The 21,801-nt window shown below is 41.1% G+C and overlaps 2 protein-coding genes across 8 annotated transcripts in view; one reads left to right on the top strand and one right to left on the bottom strand.

The window, feature by feature from the left end:
• The window catches only part of LOC6537624 (hemicentin-2), a 66,398-nt gene extending 48,968 nt beyond the window's left edge, over window positions 1–17,430 (top strand). For 2 of the 7 annotated variants that reach the window (XM_002098133.3, XM_039375265.1), the window contains 5 exons: window positions 3,299–3,369; window positions 8,616–8,776; window positions 13,465–13,673; window positions 14,088–14,193; window positions 14,721–17,430. In XM_002098133.3, the coding sequence (XP_002098169.2) occupies window positions 3,299–3,369; window positions 8,616–8,776; window positions 13,465–13,673; window positions 14,088–14,193; window positions 14,721–14,836 (663 nt within the window). In that variant the 3' untranslated portion in view covers window positions 14,837–17,430. Of the gene's footprint in view, window positions 1–3,298; window positions 3,370–8,615; window positions 8,777–9,277; window positions 10,042–13,464; window positions 13,674–14,087; window positions 14,194–14,720 lie in introns of those variants that run through there. The other 5 variants (XM_039375266.2, XM_039375270.2, XM_039375271.2 and 2 more) reach the window with 5 other exon arrangements.
• On the bottom strand, window positions 17,277–19,005 carry LOC6537623. The gene has a single exon (XM_002098132.4). It carries the CDS (start codon window positions 18,889–18,891, stop codon window positions 17,902–17,904), a length of 990 nt encoding a protein of 329 aa, XP_002098168.1. The 5' UTR covers window positions 18,892–19,005; the 3' UTR covers window positions 17,277–17,901.
• Between the last annotated feature and the right edge of the window lie 2,796 nt (window positions 19,006–21,801).

The following is a 21,801-nucleotide window of genomic DNA, read 5'->3' as shown; positions in this document are numbered from 1 at the left end:
CACAGCCCATCTCAATTTGCCAAGCATAACGAGCTAAAGCTGCAGAGAAATAAATTCATAATTACTGAGATATTTTCATTTTTATTGCGCGTACAGTCGTCATTGCCTAGCCGCACCTGAACTAAAAACTTAATTGTATGTTAAATACCGCAAAATACATACATTTCATAATACAGAAATTTACGTGGACTACCAAATGCCAAAACTATGATTAAACAAAAGATATTGTGTTAAAGTTAACATTCACAAAACTTGTATTTAATTTATTTTAGGTATTTATTTTCTGTAAACATAATTCTTTTTTTATTTCTAAAGCGTCAGAAATATTGTATAGAACGTGGTTATAACTAAAAATAGCAAGTGTTTGAAAGTTCGTGCTAACCACAAAAGCTTTATGATTCCGCACTCTTCGTTCGCCATAGGGAACTTCACCTGTACCTTTGCAAACAAAGTTGCGTGCTGTTTTGCGGAGATGCGTGCGTGTTTTTATTTGTAATTATTACTACTATGGTTGTTGTGACGGCCCTCATCGCCGTGACCTGCCTGAGGTCCACATAGAAAACCCATTAAATTTTATTGCGCAAATATTTGTGGGATGCCCCGCACATTTTTAGGGGACCATGCCGAGGAGGTGTGACCGCAGCCTGTGTGTTTAACGCAAGGCTCAAGAACAAATGCCAAACAAACGTGGCCAAGGCGCTCTCAGGCGATTTCTCACACGCTTTTCCATTGTTTGCGCAGGTGTTTAAAGGCCAATGGGAAGATCAGGGGAATAGGGGACAGGGTCAGGGTCAGGGGCGTGGACGTGGACGTGGGGAAATGGAAAATGCCAGGGGCACGCATTCGGGCAAATTGTTTGCTTACAAGTTGTAAATATTTTATTTAGCATAAACGAAAGGTGAAAATTAAATTTCAGCAAATTAGTTTTATGGCATCGCAATTGGTGCCAAGTTTTCGGAGTCTAGGTCAGCCACATTACGTGACCAATTTGCCAATGGCAAGGTGTTGCTAATTATTCAGTATTTATTTAATTTGCACCTTTAGGGCAGGTGTGATCGTGTTTCAACTTATTTCAGACATTTGTTTGAAGATTATGCGAAATACAAATACACAGCATGTGTATTTTGCCGGCATAACCAACATTATTGTTATCAATATGCCCTCCGAGCTTAAAGATTAAACAAGAATAATATATTACTTTTCGTTACAAAAACAGACAAATTAAATTTAAGCTGAAATCATCCAATTTGCCAAGCTGTCTTAGAGGCTTTTGCAACTCATTCGAAGGCAAAGTTATTCCCTGAATACAAACATTTTAGAGCTCAAATTCCAGGTAGAGAACAAAGCATTGGAAAACTCGCATTATTCGCGGCTGAAATATTTAATACGTGATGAGATGGGGAGCGAGTGCGTCCTGTGTTCTGTAATTTTCCAGAAGAGCAATGCTAATTTCTTGTTGTCACGGTCAATTAAGTGCTCCTCCGCAGAGCTCAGCAACCAACAGCCTAGACTGCTCCTACAACCACCCAGAACCCACCTCCAGCATCCAACATACCTCCAACAGACAGAGCAGCCATCATTTCCCGATCCAGGAATGAAAAGTATAAGGCTCGCATCTCAATTTTCGTCAATTACTCGTCGTTGGCTTTACACTTTATGCCCGTCCAGGATGACACGCCCTGTTTATTCGACGCTCCTTTCGCCGGTCCGCATTCTCCGGGAGCCTTTCACTCCATTCTCTGTTCAAATGCTGCATTAAGTGCCACAGCTGAGTGAGTCCTCTTAGCCAGGAGGGACACAGGAGCAGCATCAGCAGGAGCAGCAGACGAGGTTGTGGACGAGGACGGGAGTCAACTAAAGATTACTCTTCGGTCCGCTTCTTTTCAAATTGTCCTCACTTGTGCGGACATTCGATGACATCAGGTGGAGTAGAACATCCTTTTGGGGTAAATGGCTTATTTGAAATATTCCAAGCAGCAGCTTATTTGTAATTGTCGGAGGTTAACTTTTGTCCGCCCAAAGAATGCCCACTTCAATCGAGTAGCGTTGCAGTTAGACTGATTCCTGATGTCGTTGCAATCAAAAGTAATCTCGCAATTGGAATTTTACCCAAACTAAATTAGTAATACGTACAGCAGACTGAGGCCAATTAAATGCAACGCATGTAACAAGCTTCTAATGAGATCGTTACAACGGAATTACAGGGCGGCGACAGCACCTACACATTTTATGCAGATCTATGGAAGGCAGAGGACTGCAACTAGCCAACAACTAACCGAAGTGCCCAACCAAACCAGGACCAAAGTGTTGAATGGACAAAATCGTTTCAGTGCAAACAGGATGGTGGTCTGCGTGCGCCTATAAATACATTTTAGATTTACTAACTACGACACATTTCGATAATATCTGAAACATGCCGTTGCCGTTGCCGATGCAGATGCAGATGCCCCTACTTCTGAGCCTCGGCGACTCCTCCTGCGCTTGTCCATCTGTCGGCCGGGTTTCATGTTCATTTCGGTATTTAATTACATTTCAATGTAGTTTCAGTGGGCAGCCACTGCATCCCACTTACCAACTCCTGGCCCCATCTGCATTCGGTTGCTGTATTTTACTTGCCTCTGTGTGCGCCGGCACTTTGACATTTCTCTTCCACTTGTTGAGCAATTCCCGTGTGGACTGGACTGTCTAGTCACCGGAGGTTGTCCTTATCGTTAATGGAGCGGACGGTCTACACCGAAGATGGGGTGTCTAATCTCGGTTGTGGTCCTTCTCTAAGCTGCTCCAGCTTCTAACGGCAAAATGCAATATTGGCAAATGGCACTTTCCACCTAAACTGACTTTGGCCCTAGACAAATAATCTTGCAAGGCATTTATAATTTCAAATAATTAATAACGTAATATAACAAAATAATTGTAGATAAAATAACAGTTCAATCACTTAAACTATTAAACGCTATAAAAATACGAAATATAAAGATAAAATAGCAGTTCAATCACTTAAACTATTAAACGCTATAAAAATACGAAATATAAAGATAAAATAACAGTTCAATCACTTAAACTATTATACGCTATAAAAATACGAAATATAAAGAGCTGTAATGTGAATTTATCTTGCTGTATAAAATCAATATCATATACTAACAACTTTATAAAGCTTACTCATATCTGTTTCCATTAGTTTTTTTTCCATTAGTTTTTCATTGCGAATTTTTATTTAAATCACTATCTGGTAGAGTAAATATTTCATCAGCCTCAATCTCATTTATAAACCAATTTGTTTGTTTTATTCCCACAGGTCAAACAACTGGGCAACAAATCTGTGTCCTGGATTCGTCTGCGAGATGGACACATCTTGACCGTTGACAGGTAATTACGAGGGTCGTTTGATAAGTCCGTGACTTTTTGTATTTGCCGCGCACCTGCTCTAAATACAACACTGCTCCTGTCAGCAGTTATCGATTAACAGCTGACTGTAAAATTTTGAGAAAGCTGCGTTTTTTGGTTTGCGTTTTATAGGCATTGAAAGCAGACGATCTCGTGAATTTTAACGAAAATGGAAAAAAGTGAATTTCGTGTGCTAATTAAGCATTATTTTTTGCGTAAAAAATCCATCACCGAAACCAAGGAAAGACTTGATAAATATTATGGGGACTCTGCACCATCAATTTCAATGGTTAAGAAATGGTTTACTGAGTTCCGTTGTGGTCGTACCAGTACAAGTGATGCCGAACGTTCAGGTCGCCCAAAAGAGGTCGTCATGCCAGAAATCGTCGACAAAATCCATGGAATGATATTGGATGATCGGAGAATGAAAGTGCGTGAGGTAGCTGAGGCTGTAGGCATCTCAACTGAACGGGTACATCACATTTTACATGAATATTTGGACATGAAAAAGCTTTCCGCGCGATGGGTGCCGCGATTGCTCACACACGACCATAAGCGCAACCGTGTGACCATTTCAAAGGAGTGTTTGGCGATGTTCAACCGCAATCCAAACGAATTTTTGCGCCGTTTCGTTACCGTAGACGAAACATGGATCCACCACACCACACCAGAGACCAAAGAACAATCAAGACAGTGGGTTTCTCCGGGTGAACGTGCACCAAAGAAGGCCAAGGTGGGTCTGTCGGCCAACAAGGTCATGGCCACAGTTTTTTGGGATGCACAAGGTATCATTCACATCGATTACCTTGAAAAGGGTAAAACGATCACCGGCGAATATTATTCAGAGCTTTTGGACAGATTCGATATTGATTTGAAGCAGAAACGACCGCATTTGGCGAAAAAAAAAGTGCTGTTCCATCAGGACAATGCACGGGTGCACACGTGTGTAGTCAGCATGGCAAAATTTCATAAATTGGGCTACGAACTGCTACCCCATCCACCATATTCTCCAGATTTAGCCCCCTGTGACTATTTTTTGTTTCCAAACATGAAGAAATGGCTCGGCGGTAAGAGATTCGGGTCAAATGAAGAGGTCATCACAGAAACAAACGACTATTTTGAGGGCCTTGAGAAAACCTATTATTTGGAAGGAATAAAAAAATTGGAAAAACGCTGGACTAAATGTATAGAGCTAAAAGGAGATTATGTTGAGAAATAAAACGCTTCTTTGACGAAAAAAATATATTTTATTCAAAAAGTCACGGACTTATCAAACGACCCTCGTAACAATCTCATTGCCAGACATTTGAATTCGAGGCTTAACGACTATCTGCTGACAATTACAAATCAATTTTCTGCCTCCACACTCTAAGTCGTTAATATCCCCGGACATTCTCGAGTGCCTGGAGGACGCAGACAGCGACAGTAGTATTAACGATATAATGCACAGATGAGCACAAATATTTGTGTAATTTGTGAATTTAACAGGCTCGTTTTCAACTGCTTTTCTTGTATACGACGCGCGCTCAGATATAGTTATACATTTTCACCGGTAATTTACTGATTACTCTGTTTGAGACATTCCAGACATTTGCATGAAAATAATGAACAACAGTTGGCAGTAGTGATATGTGCCAATTAAAATATCATGAGTGGCGAAAATGCCTACATAATCACCCTGTTGGATGATTAACCTTTGGATTAAAATTTGAAACCATCGCATTGTGCTTGCTTCTACTATTTTCTACTTGCTAACTTCCGTCGGATTATACCTTTCCAAGTTGAAAGAACGATTTGTTCGTTAGGTTTACTTATATCAACATCTTTTCACAGAACTCCATCGAAACTGTCCAATTTGATTCCTCCGAAATTTTTGTAAACTCGATTGAGACAAAAACAATTTACAACAAAATGAATTAAGAGTATAAACTTTGAAGCTTCCGAAGAGCCCCTTCAATTTCAATCTGCGTGTCCTCTAAAAGGGCGAGATGCAGGTGTGTCATCAATGATGCGAGCTTGTGGATGCTGGATGCTGGATGTGGATGTCCTTTTCCTGTTTTTCCTGTATGACAGGCCAAGCGGAAACGCAAGTGTGCAAGTGTGCAATTTCATTGAATTTTTTCACCCCCTTCCCCTTCAAATGCAGAAAAACCCTACTTCAAACTGTCTCTGAGTCTGCTTGTTGTTGGTTCGTCCGACTTTTATTTCACACTTGGAAAACAAAAACTGTATTCTTCCATAAGTACAAATTAAATAAATGTTTTATTCAATTAGAACAGGATACGAATAAAAAAATTAAAATTATGTTAAGAGTTCAAATATAAAATGCAATTAATAACTTTAATGTATTCGAATGGTGCAACTTCTGTTGCAATCTGACATTTCAAAGTATATATTATAAAGTCATATTAATATTATTATTATTACTATAGCAAAGCATTAGAAAAATTAGTAGTAAGTTGTTTAATAATTTTAGGACTAATATATATAGTAAGACCCCGAACTATATTGCTGTGCATCTTCACATCCTTCTCTGTTTTAGCCACGTTGCCATTCGTGAGGGATTGTGGTGCAGGTTAGGAGGGAAAACATTTCCAGCTTATTACTTTGATAGAAAAGTAAAACCAATGAACCTTTCACATTAGATAAGACATCCAGCCTGTTTGTCCTTCTGGCGGAGTAGCTTCCATATGGGAGTCTCTGTGCCGATGGCCCTACGATTGTGTGTGAGTATCTATGTATGTAAGTATGTTGGCCAGGATGAATGGTTGGTTGAATGGCTGGGCAGAAATGAATGACTGGCTGAAGACAAACATTGCTGGGCATGGCGAGCATTGAAATTTAGCTGAGATAGTGTCCTTACTGATTGCTTCCTGCAGTGCCCATCAGCAGAAGATCCCGTGCCCCGGTGCCACTCCCCTTTTTTTCTTTGCCGACCGCCTCTTTCGGGCCAAGTTGGTCCATCCTGCAACTTGCTGCCAGCTGATTGTGTGCATCGAGTTCTTTCCTGCTCCAATGTCTTCTGTCACATTTATCTAGAAAGTTTTCTTCTTTTTGCGCGCTCAAAAGAAACCCCAACTGTTTGTCCTTCGCCAGCAGTTCCCCGGCATGGCAAACATAATGGGAATAGATTTCAAAACTTTTAGCCAGCGACACTGCTAGTGTGCTGTATAATGGCGCAAATGATGTGTTTACACTATCATATAAATGTCACGTGCAATGCTGTCTTTTGTTTGCCGCTGGACACATGCTTTCCTCAATTTATGGCCATCTCCATTCTCCATCTCCCTTCCCGTTCTTACGAAGGATTACTTGGCCGAAAGGAGCCGTAATGCTTGGCCGGCGGTCGGGGTAATTACCCGGCCAGGTGTTTCTCGGCTACTTTGTTATCTCTTATCTGGGTGGTACACACACCGCACACCGGCGAGTGCGTCATATGGCAGGAGCTGCATGTGCAGCAGGAGATGAGCTTCCTCTTAATGGGATTCTCCGAGTGGCAACCGCAACAAGCTGGAGCAAGCAGCTCCCTGATGCGATAAACGAAGCGAAGGAAATGAAACTCTCCGGCGGGGTAGAAATCATGGCAGATACGTCTGAGGTAAAAGCCAAAGACTCCACGCCCACAATCCTGCGAAACGACCTCCTTTCGTATTCACAAGCAGTCCCTGCGGAAATTGAGCTCCTTTTGTGAAAGCTTATTCCCTTAAAAATATTCAACATCTTATTTATTTGCGCTTTCAAAAGCATCCTTTATATGTGAAATAAAATCGCAACCTAATCACATTTATTTAATTACAAAATAATATTAGTTTAAGTATTTTTCTTTAAAGATTTATTTAGTTTACGGTTATTTATCTTGATTTTCTGAGGCCCCAAACATCCATTCAAATAGACCGAAAATTCCTTGTGCGGGCTCCCAACCAAGCGGAGTATTTAAGTGGCCTTACTCCTAAGTGGAAATGGAAGAAGCTGGTCCTTCTTCCACTACAGCTTCCTCCACAACAATAAATTGCAAATGGTAACTCATGCCGGGTCGGGTCACTCCCAAGTACTTGAAAACCGTGCAGAGAGACTGTAGAAAGCCACAAAATACGGGCTGGGCAAAAGGAGTTGCATCAAAATATACGGCAAAGAGGGGACAACATAATGTAGGTGGCCAGGAGGAGGAGGAGGAGGAGGAGTCAAGGGCGCTGAGAAACTTTAAAATGAAATGAAAATTATAAAGTAACTACAAAATCTTGATAAGAAATACAGCGCGGGGTGCACAGTTTAGGTGGGGAGGACGAACAGGACACCGAGGAAATGGCAAAAGTCATAAAATGTCGAGTTTTACGAGTGCAAAACGCAAGGGTCTAATCTGGGTTTAGCATCAAAACTTGTTAGTAGGGGGAGGGAGGTACTGGGTCCAAGCTTTGGGGCACATAATAAGCAATGTCAACGCATGTGTGCAGTGGGCGTGGCCATTCGCTGCATTTTAGCCAAATGACGGAAACATTTTTGCACTTTAGTCAAAGTGCAGGGGGCAATTTGGGAGCCTAGAGTCCCGGAGGGGGGTTCAACTAGGAAGAAGGAACAAAAATATCGCAACAATGTCATTAAACGCAACTTATTTTACTACTACTGACTTCGCACAAAAACATTTGCATGCTGCCTGCCCCAAACACGCAACTTTGTTGTCAACTCTTTCCCCCCAACACTTGCCGTCTCTTTCGCTAGTTGCCGCTTAAATGCCGCAACTAAATAACTTTAAGTGTCTTTTGAGTGGCCATTAGTAGCGGACTTAGCGAGTACTCCGCTAAATGGGTCTGCCGCTATTGTTCGTTTGCTCAGAGTTTATGCTATATGGCATGGGTGCTTAAAGTCAGTCCAAATGGACTCAGGTTGCCGGCATCCTGCAGTTTTCAAACAAGAAATAATCGTGTGGCTAGTCCTCCAGGCCAAGTTTGCGTGATTAGTCAGCTCTGGCCTTTGAATTTATATAAAAGTGAATATTATACGGAATATTTAAATATGATTTTCATTGTAGCTTTAGTAAGCAGTTGAGATTACCTCACAACATCGTTTTTCCTATTACTTACCAAGGATTTCCTTAAACTACGTTAGAAAATAAGCAGTGCCAATGCTTTCATAACTCAACCATGTGCCACAAGTCTGGTTTTCTGTATTACACTAAAATTAAATAAAAATTATAACTTGCGACTAATTCCAATTTTGCATCCCGCTTTCAGGGCCGTCTTCATAGCCGACCAGCGATTCCTGGCCATCAAGCAGCCGGACAAGTACTGGACCCTGCAGATCAAGTACGTCCAGGCCCGGGACGCCGGCTCCTACGAGTGCCAGGTCTCCACGGAGCCCAAAGTCAGCGCCCGTGTCCAGCTGCAAGTTGTGGGTAAGTCAAGTCCAAGTCCAAGACCAAAACCAAAACCAAAACCAAGACCAAGTCCAAGTCCAAGACCGTGAACATGAGCACTAAATGCCAAGGCTTTTGCATATGAGTTCGCACTTGGACACTGGACTCGGGGTGAATTATCCGCAAAGGTCAAGCGACAGCAAATGCGAAAACTTTCAGCCTGCTTACAAAAGGTCGAGCCACACATGGGCCGAGATCTTTGCATCTTTTATGAGGCAACTGCATTTCAAATTATTCACTAAATTGCATTCAAATTGCGGCTGCTGACCATTGCCCATTGAAATACTCGAAAAACGAGTGCAAAAAAAAAAAGTAAAGCAGAGCACACAGACGGAACATTTCTTTGGTCAGTCAAGTTTTTTAACGAGAAAACTTTTACGTGCTGGGCTCTGGTTTCGTTTTGGTTTCCCAGAAACACACACACACACATCCGAGCAACGAGTAAAAAGTTAATTAAATTTCATGTTTGCATACCGGAAGAAACAGCATCAGCAGGCCAAATGAACAATGTAAATGTCAGTCGAGGGCATCGGAGGATGTTCTGAGCCCTGTAATTGATATGAAATTTCCCGGCTGTGGTTCTGGCTCACACTATTTATCTGGCCGGCACAATAACAACTGCATTGCTTGGGGCTATGACACGGAAATCAGTGCGAATATTTTTTGGCCACGGCTATTGGGTTTCGGATTCGCATTCGAATTCGGTTTCAGATCCAGATTTTATCTATGACACGGATGCATTCATTTGAAACGATTTCTTCTGCAAGCTGCGGCTGAGGTTTGCTTTACGAAAAACAAGGCCCTTCGGCCAGAATTACACCATTATTTCAAATTCTTTGACAATTTAAGGTCAATTTAGCCCAGCTCAGATGGCAACGAAAAGAGGAGCGCAAAGCAGTGAAAGTAAAAAGTCAATTTGCATTTGAAGCCAACAAATTGAATTTTCTTTCATCCAACTAACACTTTGGTTTTATGGCTATCCAGCCTGAGGATGCTGCCGGCAAAAAAGGACACATCATGCTGAATCGAGGGATGAGCAGGGAAAAATGAGGGCAAGGGCAATAGACTGGATAATGGTGTTGCCAAAAAGTGATTTTCGCATTTCCGGCTCAGCTAATTTGTATGCTAAACACATGCGCATGTATGCCAAAACCTCATGTGAGCGTGCGTGTCCACTGGGAACAATCAGATTATATTGTTAAAAATGGAAAAAATAGAAAACATCGAAAATTTAACATGTTAAATTAGATCTGCTTGATAGGCACAATATGTATTTTGGGTATGAACAACATGAATTACAATTTACAACAATGTAATTTGTTGTCAAATGTAAATCTTATTAAAAAGTATTTAAATATTTTCGCTATACTTCCAACACACATTTTTCAAAAATATTTCCCGAAATCTTATTTGAGTTATTTTAAAAGGCATTGCAAATTAATCAATTAATTAAACTACGAAAATGCTTAAGATCCAATTTTCTTAGTGTTAGCTTCGAGAAATTGGGAATGGGCGTGGCAGCCAACAGGTATCCATCTGAAGCCAAAAGTATTCGCCTTTCTGAATTTCGTATGCGCGGCCACATTTGCGTTAATCTAACGACAAGTTTAAGCATAAAGGATTTCTATTCATACCCGGCAGGGATTCTACGATCCGTCTCTTTCTCGCGCCGACTCGCTGTCTCTTTCTGAATAACCATTATTTGCAGTCGTTTGGCCTTCATCCATGGCCATTTCCATTTCCATTTCCCCGTCGGAGGTCCTGGCCAATCGGCCTTTGTTTGTTTGAAGTTGAATTTGGGCGAGCGTGGTCCTTCCGCTCCTTCCTTTGCTCCTTTTCTTCCAATTCGGCTGGCCATAACCATTATCGGCAGCACCTATTCTTCACCACCCTTGATCACCCCTTTGCAGTTTTTCCTACCAGCTTTTTCCACCCGTTCTCGCACTCTGCTCTTGGTGTCGCTCTGCTCGGCTGATTTTGTGCCTTTGCCATGTAATTTGTATTTATTGCATCGTTTTGTCTGTGCAAACTCCCTTTGCATGTTGTCGATTTTTGCACCACCCACTTTCCACTAAAGCATCCAAAAGCACCCAAAATCAACCGCCTTGACCCACCACCACCACCCGTTGGCGCTGGATGAATTCGATTCAGATCCTTTGGCAATGGATTTTATGTTTGGGCTTTGGCCTTTGCCTGCCCGCTGCTTGATTCCCTGGCCATATTTGGATACAGAGCTGGAGTTGGGGTAATAGGCTCGTAGTTTTCGGTCAATTTGTTATGTTAGGGGGCGGGCGGAGGAAGAAATCCTTATTTGCTTTGTTGCTGGTTAAAATGTCAGCTTCTTTGGTTTTGGTTCATTTACTCGAGTTTCTAGGTCACCGAAATGGGCAGCACAATGGAGCCAAATCGTTGTTAATGCCCCGAAAAAACATCAAGTCTGCTTAGCTGCAAACTTATGTAATAATCTTTTAAACTTTTTCCCCGGGCAACTCTACTGATTTATTTTTATGATCCCAGTTCACGAAAGAGCTTTTCGCGCCTGACAAGGAAAAGAAAACCATTCGCACCCACGGTGACTTGCACACATGAATGCCAAATGAATGAATGAATATTTTTTTTCTGCATCATTGAACGACAAACTAGATTTGGTTTTATGCGATTCGCTTTCTGTTCAGCTCAGATCATCTCATCTCATCTCCAAGGTTGATGATTCGCCGTCTCGTTTCGAATTCATTCCCGAATGGCTTGGTCTTATTTAATTTGCTGCTAATCTTGTATGGCCAAAGCCAATTTTGGGGTTTTCTTTTGGTTTTATTATTTTTTTTTTTTTGGGACCGCACTTTATCTCGCCATCAAAAGTGACAATTTCCCTGTGATGTTTGCGCAGCGCCTCTCGACTAATTTGCCTAAAAGCATTTCGCCATAAACTCAATTAATTTAAGTTGCTGCAATTCGCTTGACACTCCTAACTAATTCCCTTCCCTTTGCACTTCTGCTCCCTTTGTGCTTGGAGAATTTGCCGAGATGTGGTCAAAGTTTTCGGGTTTCTGATTCTGTTTCTGTTTCTGCGGCTCCCATTCAGCTTCTTTTCTTTTTAAATTATTTCTAAAGACTAAGCATAATAGTTCCCAGTCGATGCTGTCATTGAAATTAATTTGAAAATGTGACTTACCAGGGTGTATATATCTAGATTCGGATGGGCTGGGGTTGTGTTTATAGTGTTCAGAAAACAAAGTTGCTGTTTATTTAATAATTGTTATTCAAAGACCAAAACTTTACTTAAAACGATGTTGTCGAAGAAATTTATATGATGAGAATTATAAATCTTGGTCATACTAGTTCGTAAAAAATAAGCAAAAACCAGTTCCTTTTTTTTCCGAATTTTGGGTATTAAAACAAATTCTTTAGTAATAACTGTGTAACGAGAAAAAAAATCTGAATACAACGCAAGTACTTCAGAAATTGTTTTCTTTCTTTCATTTCCTTTCTTATCATTTCTTTATACTCTTATCCATTTAATTCTTTTAATGTTAATTTACATCTTTTGTGATTACCAGCCTTTGTTATCAAATTTCGCCAGGGAACCGAAGGAATACATTTGTACATACATAGTTCCACTTTGTTGTACTTGGGAGAATGAATTTTAAACTGCTGCTTTTACATCGGGCCCCCTTATCCTCGAATTAATTAGAGCCATGCCAGTGAATGTGCTGTCTGGAAAATTATTCCCTCACCGGGCGGTAACATCTCCAAATAAAAGTTGCGTGTGTGATAAAGTGTAACGGTTGCTAATAATATTGCACTGGTGCTTGAGCTTTAGCTGCCGCAGTACGTAGTACGCTTTTAGTCAATTTTTTGCATATTATTTGCTGCTGTGGTGCGAACCTCCAGTCAAGCAGCTGGAAAACTAACATTCAACAACATGACGATTTTGACAAGCTGACACAGTTTGGTGTCAAACCAAAACTTGGCGCGTGCTCGCCGACTACAGTAGGCACTGGTATTACACAGACATGTAGAAGCCCACACAGATACTCTGGGGGCATAGTCGGACATTTTGTGTAAATTCTCGGCGCACTCATTTTGCACATTTTTGTGTAACAGCAGTGAAAACTCGGCGTATACGTGATTTTGTCAAATTTCAAAGCTCACGTCGCACCACGCTGCCTAGCAAATGAAGATGCCCAGTTTTCCCGCTTTTCCGGAATGGGGGGGAGGTGCTGGGGGTAAGATGACGCCGCGGAGCGTCGGTAAGTCGTGTGAAAATGTATGCGCCAACATTTCCAACTTGTTCGTCTGTGTGCGCTCCCTATTCACCGCCTTTTTCGCTGCTTTTCTTCCACATTTTTGTTGCCACAACTCTTAGTTTGTTATGCATGTGCGTGTCTGTTTGCCAAAAAATCACCCGGGTGCCCCGAACTGGAGCACAGTCTGGGGGGTATGGGTGTAGTTCAAGCTGGAATCAGTAAGTGAAAAATTGAAAAGTGGATTTTCTTTGGAGGCGGAGTGTTGTCCTGCCACAGCCAGATTTACGTGTGCGACGTGACTCGTAGCCGTTAATTCAATAGATTAGCGAAATGACACAATTTCTAAGCGCCGAATTTGCCACTTCCACTTATGCGCACTGCTCCTTTCTACTCTATTTTATACCTCCTTCCATGCCGCAGTTCCCCGTACGGAGATCCTGGGAGAGCCGGATCGCTACGTGAAGGCAGGCAGCAATGTGGTGCTCCGCTGCATCGTGCGCGGCGCCTTGGAGCCGCCCACGTTCATCATGTGGTACCACGGCGCCGAGCAGCTGGCGGCCGACTCCCGGCGCCACCGCACGCAACTGGATCCCAATCTGCCGGAGGCCTCCGGCGAAGGGCAGAGCACGGTAAGTGAACGGTGGATAATTATTACTTACTTAATAAGGATATCAAATTTGTTTCACTATGACAATGCAATTAAAACTAATTCTAACTGTGACTTAAAGCACCTTTCACTTGGCTAGGACCAAAAGAACCTTATAATTTTTTTAGTATTATTATTATTATTTTTTTTTTAGTTTGATTCTGGCAAGCGAGAAATGGTATAATATTGGTTTGCAAAGTTTCAGTTGTGTCGCATTTCTCCTAATTGCCTTGCCAAAACTTTCTTCGCCTGCCGCGGGGCAAAATGTCAGTTCCGGCACATGCGCGATATTTGAAATACGTGTGCCCATGTCCGAGCAAAAACTGCCTGTGCTTGTCTTTCTGTCTTTCTCTGTAAGTAACTGAGTGGGCCTGTGTTCTTGTTTTCTCTCCTGCAGATTGGCTCATTAATCATCGAGTCGGCCAAGAAGCGCGATACTGGCAATTACACATGTAGCCCGTCGAATAGCCCCAGTGCGACCGTAACGCTGAACATAATAAATGGTGAGTTGCAGTCCGGCCATTAGATCGCAAAAAAACTTCCTTTAAAAATAAATATAAAAATTAAAGTCATACTGCATTGCTATACTCTACATACAAACTTCATTTCATTAAAATTGAAGTGTGTCTATTTATCAAGTAAAAATATAAAAATCCAAGTAGGACTGCACTGCTATACTCTACATACAAACTTCATTTCATTAAAATTGAAGTGTGTCTATTTATCAAGTTAAAATATAAAAATTCAAGTAGTACTGCATTGCTATACTCTACATACAAACTTAATTTGATGCAAATTGAAGTGAGGCTATTTATCAAGTTCACACATTTTTGAATTTGATGATGATGACAAAAAAAGACGAATACAGATAATGGACAACAAACTTAAAAAACTTTAAATTAAGTATTAAATTTTACAGCTATGTAGTTCTCTATCCAAAAATACTGACTGTATTGATTCCCTTGATTAAATATGTCATATATCCCTAAAAAGAGATATAGAGTCTGATTGCACCCTTGCATTTTCCCAGGCGAATCGTCGGCTTCAGCGGTCACCTCCTCGGCAGCCACCACCCGGGCCTACGCCCTCAGCATCCTGGCGCTCCTGCTCAGCGTCATTCTCATCGGAGTGGGCCACCGCACATGACATGTCACTGCCAGCAAGCCAAACTGAATGGCCGGAGCAATAGCTGCTACTAGACAGTGAGAAGATGGGAAGCCCAACACTCTGCCAACGTAAAAAGTAAAAAACCAAATTAATTTGATAGGCCCAAATAGCAAAAAGCGAGAAGAAACACGAAGAGAGATAACACGTAATAACCGAGTGCATGTTGTAAGCTAGTTGATTTTATCCACTAACTAATAACCAATACATATAGAGGATGAGTCCGTATCCCAGAAAAAGACAGGCAATTTCGAGAACCTCGACTCCCAGCTAATCGTAAGTTCTACCGGCTCTAAGCGAACTAGTTAGTAAGCCCCTAGTTCTAAGCTGGCTCCTAACTGAATTTGTTACGTAGTTTTGTTTAGGTATTTCAACTCGATTCAGTTTGGTTCGGTTGCGCGAGTGGCGGGGCCTATGTTTTGTGGAAAATATCGAGTAAGTTTGCATAAATGAATAATAGTAAATATTTATGCAGTCCGATGTGAAATTGCATCGATATCCTGAAACCATTCAGACCGCATGGGCGAGCTGGGCAGGAAGAGGGATCGGGATCTGGGAAATTCCAGCCATCAAACAAATGCGTTTTTGGAAAAATGCAACTCGAATGCATTTGCATGGCAATTTGAGTCTGGAACAACATTTGCAGTCTCCTTCCTATGTGGCGACATGCTGAACTTTTCAATTAGCCATATATCCCGCACTCCTCGCACAGTTTTCCATCTCCTCTCTCACTCTCTCTCTCTCTTGCTCTCTCACTCACTCACGGATGCCGGACAGTTTTGAATATTTATTATTTTTGGCAAATACTAGACTCTGGTCGGTGGTGACCTCGTTTCTGGCCAGAGGAAGTGAAACTTATTTTGCCAATAAATTTGAAAAATTGAATAGGTCGTCGCAGAGATCGTAGAAGTTGTGAAAGATTTCCAAGGAGTTTATTTAGCATTATCTTTGGCAAACATAACACCCACGTACTCGCACTCACGATGTATGTATGTATCTGCCGATGTATCGCAAACATTTGCATAGCCAATTTATGGAACTCTATTTTATGTGCTCTTATCTCACGAACAAGCTCGAAACATGCCGGCAAAAAGCAAAATTCATAAAGTAAATATTGCGTAAGAACAAAAAATTATAGCAAATACACTCATTGATCGAAATGGACGAATTGGATGAAATGGGCGTCCAGCAAGCAAAAACAATTTAATTGATAACGAAAGTAAATTTATTGAATTCAGCGGACTGAATCGTGAACTGTATATAACTCCATTGCGAAATCGTTCAGCAAAATGTAAATTAATTGAATATACAAATAATATAAATGGCAGAATCCAACCAGAGACGTATTCCAAACACTAATGAATTGCATTTAAACGATACAAATAAATACATAAAATAAATAAACAAATAGCGGCAGGCAGGAGACAAAGGCGCAAGGCGGCCAAAGAAATAAATAAAACGAATCAAACGGACAAAATGTAAACATCGTATGCATCGCCAACCCGCAGGCCCAACTCGTATTTATTTATCCACTTAACGTCCTTTTTAATTACACACACTCCCCCGATCCACACGGCAAATCCCATAAAAATCGTCTGAAATTAATTAAAGTTGTCGTCTCTGCTCCTGAATTTGTATGCACGTCGAAAGGTGGAAAGTGAGGCTGCAGCGTCAACTTAATTGCAATTAGGTGCAGACCCACTATCACTCCCACACCCACTCCCACTCAAACAATGCCCTCAAAGCGGCATTAATTATGTGTGCGATTGTCCCAAGGCAGCGTCGGCTGTCACTCCCTGCGTATACTTGATGTGCCCGCCTTTGAGCGCTTAACAAATTGATCCCGGGCCAAGTTAACCGCAAGCAGCTGTGAGCCAACACAAACACGCTCCGCAGACGGGTGAGAAAAAGCCACGGAAATAAATTTCTGCGGTCAATATTACAGCGGTCGGGCAGGTGGGGGTTAATTTAACGGGGATTCTTTTCACGGCTGTGGACAATTAACACATTCCGGCTTGCATGCATCAAATGCTCGCGGTCTGCGGCTAACCACCTTTGAGCCACCCACTCCTTTTCACACCTTTTCCGAGTAGCGCCCAATCCTGACACTTATATGCAGCCTCTTATTTTTCCGCCAAAAAGCCATTGGCCATTGGACACCACACACTAAACTGAATGTTGAACAATGAACGTTTGTTAGACCTAAGCGGCGTATATGACCATAGCAAGTACTATACAAATCGAAATCAAAATACATTTCTAAGCTCTTAAGTGTTTTTCATCAACTCGATTAACGTGTAGACTCCATTCATGTAATTATCAACAACCGACTATTTGTAAATAAATCGCATTACACGCAAAAGTCCCAAAATCGCAGAGGTGTGGACGTTACTTTTTAAAGACAGACACTGGAAGACACTTGTACTCATGATATAGCAAAGTTTATTGTTAAGTACCGACTAATAACAAAAATACTTACACATATAAATATGTAAACGAAACTAAGAACTATGTGAACTTTAACTGACAAATTTATTGCATTACATACAATAAAATAATACAATTGAATAACTTAACGAAGACTTTCCATTGTCGTGTAACTAAAATAAAATGACCGATTCTTATGGTAAGTAAAAATTAAATTTAATCATGCTCTTATGATCTGTACATACAGCAAGACTGATAAATATAAACATATAATTGTATGCAAGCCACATATTAAAGTAAACATTTCGTTTTCAGAATATAAAAATTAAAATATTGGCTTTACTTCGTTTTTCTTGTACAATGAGTTTATTTCAAAGCCACAGAACTATTTATTGTTACAAGTTCTTTAATAACATTCTAAAACAAAGCCTGAATACGTTTTTCATTTAAATTAAAATAATTTGGCAGGCACTTTAAAAGATAGAATAATAGTTATTTATTACTGATCATATATATCTTTTCGTTTTTTTGTCAGCCTCTTAAATGCTCAAATGCTTCTTAAATGCTCCAAATAAAATGAGAAAAGATTTAAAATTGAATCGTTCGAACCAAGGAAACTATTAGTTTGGAATTTGGTTCGCCACCAAAAGGAAATGGCGGCTGTTTTCGATAATTATGCGACGGAAGTGTTCGTTGATGGCGAATCCACGAATGACGTTATGGAGCATCATGCCCAACAACTCGCCCGTGCTGTCGTCACTCATAACCTGGGGAACGAGGTGGATCACGGCGTATGCCATTACGACGCCCGACTCTCTGTCCATCACAATGGCGGCCACCAGGCGACCAATGCTCTGCCGTGCGCTTAGGGAATCGGGCTCCTCAGTCGTGAAACTCTTGGCCAAGGAGAGACCCTTGGCAATAAAACTCACCGTGGCGTCGTCGACATAAGCGGGTGGTTCCATATAGGCGGCCGCCGAATGCAACAGGATGCAGGACACTTCCTCCATGTCGGACCAGAAGACGTTCTGTGAGTTTTTGTCGTGACGAGGACAATGCTCGGTATGCAAGCTGGGGATCGATGGCGGCGAGTATGCCTGGAAGAGCAAGTCCTGGCTGAGATAGCGTATAAGCTCTGTCACTTCGGTCAATTCTCCAGGAGAATGGCTAAAACTCTCAGACGCGATCACCGTGTAGGTGAAGTCGTATGCCTCCAAGTTGTCGTCCTGCTCTGCAAAGAATCCTGTATCTGCGAATGTGATCTCTTCGGGAATATAGACCGTGAGTTCTTCCAAATCTGCCACGTCTGTTGTGGAAGTGACAAGTGCATCCGCTGAAACGAAGTCTCCCAAATTCTCTTCTGGAGTCATTTCTTCATCGCTCCCAGAGGCGAAGTGTATGGTAGGAGTGTCCATTACTTCCAGCAAAACTGCGTAGTCTTCGATGTTGGCTAAATTCCCATCTAGAGTCATTACCTCTTCGCTCTTCCAGACATCCTCATAGATTAGAAGGTGCTCCTCATCTAAATTCACTTCATCGTCGTAAATAAGCAATAATTCATCATCATTATCCGCAAGAATGAATTGGTCGTAAACAATTTCGGTATCCATCGTTGTAGTCAATTATCGTATTTATATTCTTATTGTCCAGAAAAAAGAGTTCTTCCAAAATGCGTAGTTGCCAGGGATGGAGAGTTCAATACGCATTTATCGATAACTCATTTTGTTATGGGCGAATGGCGATATTAAGGATCACATGCATATATGCAGATTCTCATTCTATATAATAACTTAACAAATAATTTACATTAAATTTAAAAAGTTAGAAAAGTTAAGTTAAGTTAAGTTAGTAAGTTTTTCGCACACTGTTAAATTGGTATTTTACTTGGGTTATTATCATTTTGAGGATTGTCACGAACCTGACCCATAATTTTTTGTTCTTTTATTTCTGTTCCTATATAAAAATGTATTTTAGGTGACAGAAAATTGTTAAAATTGCACGAACAAGTTTACAACCTGGCCAATTGGAAGCCCAAAAAACTAGTTTATTACAGCGTCTTCTTAACCTCCCATTTAAAGAGGATGACAACTCTGGTATGTTTGGTGATGAATTGATGAAACCTGTAAGCCATCATCAGTTAACATAATTACCTAACAATCATCTTACTCATCATCTTATGGATGATATAAATTAAGCTTGGTGTTAAATGGCCAATTATGAAATGTCAAAATATAAATGTCGAAATGCGAATAAAACCAGTTTGGATGTTTTCACAACGGATTAAGGCGGGAGCAGCAGTATTAAGCCATCCTAACTGGAAGGACAATGGCCATTGAGTCAAGGTCGACTCGTTGTCTAATATGAGGCTAAGCAACAAGGACAATCGTTACTGAAAGGATTGAAGGTTTAATCCGGCCATTTTCCATTAGGACAGTCGACGTCCTGCAATTGTTGTCGACCGCATTGTGTCTGGCAAATAAATTAAAGCGGGAAACATCGAGAGATTCACTATAATAGTAGCCCAGGACATAAGTAAAATGGATAAAGTCCGCAATCGATGGGCATGCATGTTGGGCTAAATAATAGACCAAAAATATATGTATGTAGTTTGTCTTCTCTTACTATAACTATAACTTGCTTTTTCTAACCTATTTGCTTCGTATTTCATTTATTTATTATTTTCCCGTGAAGTATCAGTTTATGTGAATTACCCAAGTTACTCGAACGTAAGTTGAGAGGTTCGTAACTAAACCGCGTTCTTTTAGCTTATTTTTCTGTGATATCCTTGTCTATTTGTCACGAAACGTAGTGTAAAAATAAAGTTATTATATTATTATTGATTATATTTTTTGCTTTAAAATTTTAATGTTGTCCTAACTTCCTTTCTCTGCCATTTAACACAGTAACACATCCTCAGCTTACCATTTTGAGGCAGTCCATTGTATCTAAATCCGATAGTTTGAATAAGCTTCTTCAAACTGGCTTTGATTTGCGGCCCAAAAAGAATCCTCACAACGAATGCCTTTCCATGATTTGTCTCAACTTTCGAATGCAGCTTTCAAATGCAAATTTAATGCAGCAGCCAAGGCTGCGAAGCCGCATAATTTCGGAAGGGGAACTAATGAGGGCTCATTCAAGGAGGGTGGTGGCAGGCGAAGGAAATGCTTGGATGCTGACCGGGCTCGGATTTGGTTTCATCTGGAGCTTTGGCTTTTGCTTTTGCTTGGCTCGTAATAGGGTCAAAGTGGAAGTAGGAAATGCAAAGGGCATTCACATTTTGATTTCATTATTGCCATTTTCTGGGCTGTATGCATAGACTGACTTCCGAGTGCAACGTCACCGCCTCAAGGATAGGTTTCACCTGCTTTTCCTCTAATAAGTGAGCGCCTGAATGCGGCGCACTGGGGTGGTGTGTGTGCGTGTGCCCATTGACGGTGCTCTCCTCACAAGGTGGGCCATTGAAAGGAGCCAGAATCATGGAGCAAGGGATGCTGACTAATGCCAAAGAGCCTCTGCTTCGAGCAGCCACACACACGGACACAACAAAGACTCTTTTCAATTTGGGCGCGCAAAAGTTTTCGGGGCTTTCGGAATCAAAGCCAAGCCAAGCGGTTGGAATGGGATTTTATTACCAGAAACTATGAATTCGGATCGAGATGTATTTCCTTAGGCACCGAAGTGCAATTGGTCTTTTGGCAACATTTTGCAAGGTACATTCGGTGCTGTAAAGGTCTTGGGCTTAAGATTGATGTTTATCATATGCTATAGGCTCTACGGGTAACGGCTTTAATAAACTATAGAATAATGACGAAGAAAAGGAAAGAAATTATAAATATTTTTATAAGTTTTAGGACTAAATATAACCAACATATGCTTTTATTTTTGCTTTAATTTATATCAACCAAAATTCAGCAATTAAATTAGCCCGTTTGTGTTAAAACACCTTAAAGAAGCCTCTACCGTTTTAAAAGGAATTCTTACCATAAATCATTGGGCCAACCTTTGGAAAAAACATATTTCCCGAAATTATGCAGAAAGAAAAGGTCGCTTCCGGTGGCTCAAAAGGCAGAGAAATGGAAAAGTGGAAAAACGGAAGCATGCAGGACATGAGTAAACAAGGAACGGCCAAGGCCGCTGGCCCAAAATTTATAAATTTCCGTTGAAAATGAAGTTTCAGAAGTTCTGCATCAACGGATTAATTTTAAAGCAAAAGGACCCTGAAGTCAAACCCTAAAAGGAAGCCGAAAATGGTGACACCGGACATGAAATAATTTCAATTTTTGGTCATTTCCCCAGCCGACAAAGAAAGGAGCAGTTCCACCGAGAAATGAGTGAATTTAAATGTTTAATAAACTTTCGCCAACTACGCACACAAATGGGTGGTATCTTTCCCACAGTTTTCCAGCACCCCTTTTACGCTTTTCTCTCCCCATTTCTCACCAAACCGCAAACTGCGAAAATGGCCAAAAGGGAGTGTGGGAAAAAGGGGTGGGGGGGTAAGCCCAGGCGTCGCCGTCATT

The sequence above is a fragment of the Drosophila yakuba genome, chromosome 3R, assembly GCF_016746365.2.
Source record: "Drosophila yakuba strain Tai18E2 chromosome 3R, Prin_Dyak_Tai18E2_2.1, whole genome shotgun sequence".
NCBI classification, from domain to species: Eukaryota; Metazoa; Arthropoda; class Insecta; order Diptera; family Drosophilidae; genus Drosophila; species Drosophila yakuba.
This window is presented reverse-complemented; position numbering and strand designations above follow the sequence as displayed.